At 37.9% G+C, this 5,000-nt stretch overlaps 1 protein-coding gene across 1 annotated transcript in view; it reads right to left on the bottom strand.

Moving 5' to 3' along the window:
• Nucleotides 1-5,000, bottom strand: part of LOC101500160 (notchless protein homolog) — a 13,000-nt gene that overhangs the window by 5,157 nt on the left and 2,843 nt on the right. The window contains exon 5 of the mRNA XM_004509863.4: nt 4,886-5,000. This exon is cut by the window's right edge and continues 13 nt beyond it. Within this exon, the coding sequence (XP_004509920.1) occupies nt 4,886-5,000 (115 nt within the window). The remainder of the gene's footprint in view (nt 1-4,885) is intronic.

Here is a 5,000-nt window from a genome sequence, read left to right on the forward strand (position 1 = left end):
GCTGAGAAATAAAGGATCCCTGTCAGAAACTATAGTAGTTGGGAACCCATGTAACCTAACCACTTCTTTCAAAAAGACAGTAGATCTTTAGCTGAATAAGGATGTCCTAGTGTAAGGAAATGTGCATATTTTGTTAGTCTATCAATGACTACAAATATGGTATCCTTACCTTTAATTTTAGGAAGGCCTCCTATAAAATCCATTGAAATATTCATCCAAACTTGTGTCGGTATTGGTAGAGGTTGCAACAAACCAATAGGGGCTAATGTAGAGTACTTATTTTTCTGACACACTTCACATCTCTCAACAAAATCCTTGATGTCTGCCTTCATACCTTCCCAAAATAAGAAACTAGCAATCTTCTTGTAAGTTCTAAAATGTCCCGAATGGCCTCCCATAGGTGTCTCATGGCATTCAGTCATAATAACAGGAATTCTGTTTGACAATTTAGATACCACCAATTTATCCTTATAGTACAAAATGCCTTTCTTCAAATGGAAATCTGGGTGTGTGGTAGGAGCAATGATTAAATCATGCATGACTTTTAACCACTTTGGATCCTGCTGCAATTCTTGAATCCAGGATTCAGATTCTGCCACTGTCAATATAGAAATGGCAGCATACATCATTCTCCTAGAAAGAGCATCAGCCACAGAATTTTCAGTCCCTGGTTTGTATTGGATTTCAAAATCCAATCCCACTAACTTCACAGCCCATTTGAATTGTTCATCAGAAAATAACCTTTGTTCTGTTAAAAACTTCAAACTTTTCTGATCTGTTTTGATAATAAAATGCCTCCCCATCAGATAATGTCTCCATTTTTGTATGGCTTGGACCAAAGCCATTAATTCTCTCTCATAAACGGATTTTTGTTGAGCCCTTAAGGAAATCCCTTTACTCCAAAATGCTAAAGGCCTTCCCTCTTGCATCAAAACTGCCCCTAGACCTTTGCTGGAAGCATCAGTTTCCACTATAAATTCCTTATTAAAATCAGGTATTGCCAACATTGGTAGAGATACCATAGCAGCCTTCAACTTTTCAAAAGCAGATGTAGCCTCTGCAGTCCAACTGAAAGAATCTTTCTTGAGTAAATCTGTCAGAGGTTTTGCTATCTTGCCATAATTCTGAACAAACCTTCGATAATAACCTGAGAGCCCTAAGAACCCTCTCAACCCTTTTATATTCCTTGGTTGCGGCCAAGACTTCATAGCTTCCACTTTAGAACAGTCAGCAGAAACACCATCTCCTGAAATGATGTGGCCCAAATACTCAATACTTGTTTGACCAAAGTTGCATTTCTTGAGGTTTGCCTTCAACTTATTCTCAGTTAACACTGTTAAGATGACTTGTAAATGGTCTTTATGGGATTCCAAATCAGGGCTGTATATTAAAATGTCATCAAAAAACACTAGTGTGAATTTCCTCAAATATGGTTTCAAGATCTCATTCATCAAAGCTTGAAACGTGGAGGGGGCATTAGTGAGTCCAAAAGGCATAACTAAGAATTCATAATGCCCCTCATGAGTCCTAAATGCTGTCTTCTCGACATCTTCCAATCTCATCTGTATCTGATGATAACCTGACTTCAAATCAAGTTTAGAAAAAACCTTTGCTCCTCCCAATTCATCTAACAACTCTTCAATTATAGGAATTGGAAATTTGTTTGGAATGGTGACCTTGTTGAGTGCCCTATAATCCACACAAAATCTCCAACCTCCATCTTTTTTCTTCACTAGAATGATAGGGCTAGAATAAGGGCTAATACTGTTTCTGATCACCCCAGCATCTAACATTTCAGCTACAAGTTTCTCAATTTCTGCTTTCTGAAAATGAGGACATTTGTAAGGTCGAATGTTGGGTATTTCAGCTCCCTCCTTCAGTTTGATAGCATGATCATGCTTTCTAAAAGGGGGTAACCCCTGGATATCTTGGAACACTTCTTGGTGTTGCTCTAGGATCCTCTTCAATGCTTCTGGAACCCTTTCTTCTTTCTGTTTACTTCCCTCTTCTGTAACACAGTGTAACAATAGCCCTTCCCCCTCTTGTAACAGAACTTGCCTGAAAGCTCCATAGGACAGCTCTGTCTTTGTTAATGCAGGATCTCCTGCTATTGTGATTCTAGAACCTCCTCTCATAAGGGTTAGCTCCATTCTGCCAAAGTCAGCCTTTACTTCTCCCAAACTAGCTAACCAGTCTAAACCCAACACTAGGTCCACTCCTTTTAATCCAAACAAATAGAAGTCTTGAATAACTTCTAATTGTTGTAAATATAGTTTGAGCTGGGTACATTTTCCTCTATTTTGAACTTTATGGCCATCTCCCACTTCTACTACATAGGCTGGAGTGTCGTCTACTTTCAGTTTCAACCTGTCCACTGAATCCTTTGCAATGAAATTGTGTGATGCCCCACAATCTATCAATATCACAACAGGTTGATCTTTTATTATTCCTCCTACCTTCCATGATTTACTAGTTGTGAGTCCTATCATGGAGTGCATTGATAATTGCAAGGAATTTAGTGTCTCTACCTCATCTTTTCCTTCTAAATCATTCACCTCATCATCCCCTTCAGCTAAAATAAGCATTCTCATTTGTCTATTTTTACACATATGATCTTTATTAAAGGGTTCATCACACCTAAAACATAACCCTTTTTCTCTTTTTTCACTCATTTCTTCACTAGTCAACTTCTTATACTCCCCCCTACTTCTTATACTTCCCCCATTCACACTTCCTACAGAGGACCCTTCTCTTTTACTACTAGTGGCTGTCTGTGGTTCTACAGTGACAACTCTACTATAATTGTTGTTTCTATAGGACCCTGAAAATTTGGTGTTACCCATATAAGGCCTCTTTGTTACTATTGAACTCTTTTGTTCAATGAGAATCGCCTTTTGAATTACCTCAGTTAAGGTTTTCAGCTCATATAACCTCACTTCCACCCTAATTTCTTCCTTTAATCCATTAAGAAATATGCCTTTGACAAAATCTTGGTCAATTACTTTCAAAGCCCCCACATATTTCTCAAATTCCTCCACATATTCATCAACACTTTTTTCTTGTTTTAAAGAAAGTAACAACTCATAAGGGTTTTGTATCATGGAAGGCTGAAAACGTCTCACCACAGCAATTTTGAAGCTTTCCCAAGTGGGAGACAAATTACAGCATTCCCACCATTGGTACCAGCTGAGGGCTCTTCCTTCTAAGGCAACCATGGTGGCCTGCATCTTTTCTTCATTAGTGACATCCCTGAGAAGAAAATATCGCTCTAATTTCTGGACCCATCCAAAGGCATCTTCCCCAGAAAAAACTGGAATTTCCAGTTTTCTCCACCTATCACGATTTCTGTGTTGTGGGCGACTGTGGTGTTCTTCCTCGTTCTCATTTTCGTCTCCCATGGAAGCATTTTCTCCATTAATCCCTAATTTGGTTGCTATCGCCTCTAACAACGTCTCTGTCCTCCTCAATCGCGTCTCATTCATCTCTATACGATTGTGCATATCTTCTCGTTCTTGACGTAATTCTTCACGTTCTTCGGTCCAGTTTTCATCTTCTCTAGCCATCCTCCTTGTAACAACCATAAGCAAATTTGGCAGCAGCGTGTGAGATCCCAAACCCTCAGGCACCCAGAATTTGCTCTGATACCAGTGATAACACTGGTAATTAGAATTAAAGAAACGAAAGAATGAATCAAGAATCAATATCCTAACCCAGAATCAATGTGATTCTGATTAAGTTTTAGTATGGAACTTTATTGAATTGAATTGAATGGAAGGGATGAAGGAATTACAGAGGATCCCGCGATCCTATTCTGGTTCCACAACCAGTGATAACTTTCCCAATCTCTAACTCTCAATTAGAACTAACATTCTATTTATAGTATTCTTAACTGCTAACTGTTTTTGTACAGCTGTCAGAGAATTACAATTAGGAAGGTTTCAACCAAACCTTCCTATTCCCTCTTCTATATACATTTTTAATAATAGGCTTTGGCCTAATCGTATCACACCCCTGCAACCTTGGTTGCCCACTTATTTTTTCAATCATTAACTTCCACAAGTGATCCTTCAGAGGTTGGAGTTTCAAGCTCCTATTGTTTTTTAAGTCTTTGATTGATTCTTTGAATGTGGAAAGAGTAGTAGAACGAACATCACATTTTGATTTGTCTTCAATTTTTAAAGTCACACTCTTTTGTTTTCAAGTTATTAATTTAAACCAATTCATTCTTTATTATCTATAATTATGACCAGTTTAACCTTGGTCAGCCCATGCCGTTAACCAATACCTGACTGGTTTAATGGCCAGTCCAGTTTTAAAAATATTGCTTGGTTGGTTGGTATTGGTAATGCCACCCACTCATTTTGATTTTTGAGTTCGAGTTAAACCCAAATTGGTCCTAGAAATTCTAGGACAATATCAATCTAGTCCCTCACATTATTGATATTCCAAATAATCTCTGTATAGCAAAATTTAAATCAAATTTGTCTATCCGTTGATATTTGGAGTAGACTGCAATGAAAGTAAGTTGATAACATTGAGAATTAATTTGAAACTAAGTGAGGGATTTGATTAACATTTTGAAATTCCAGGGATCATTTTAGAATATTGATAATTCAGAAGAGGACTAGGTAGATACAGCCCTACAATTTCAAGGATCAAATTTAGTATTTATCCAATTGAGTTACCTGAAGTACCCAACACCACAACTTGATAAAATCAGAAACATGTCATCATCAACTATTCTGACAATATATACCTTTAGTCTTGGTCCAAGACTAAAGGCATATATATCCCTTATTTGGCTACTCTCAATGCACTTTAAAGGAGGAGGAGGAGAAGAAGACATCTTCACAATACACATTGGTATTCAAGGTTAAAAACTTACATTTAGAGGATTGCCTAATTGCTTTCCAGTTTGTGGGTCCCAACACAGAAGTTCCCCTGACTTGCTCCCACTTACAAGATACTTGCCATCTGGTGACCATTCAATACAAAGGACC

Source organism: Cicer arietinum, chromosome 7 (assembly GCF_000331145.2).
Source record: "Cicer arietinum cultivar CDC Frontier isolate Library 1 chromosome 7, Cicar.CDCFrontier_v2.0, whole genome shotgun sequence".
Lineage (NCBI taxonomy): Eukaryota > Viridiplantae > Streptophyta > Magnoliopsida > Fabales > Fabaceae > Cicer > Cicer arietinum.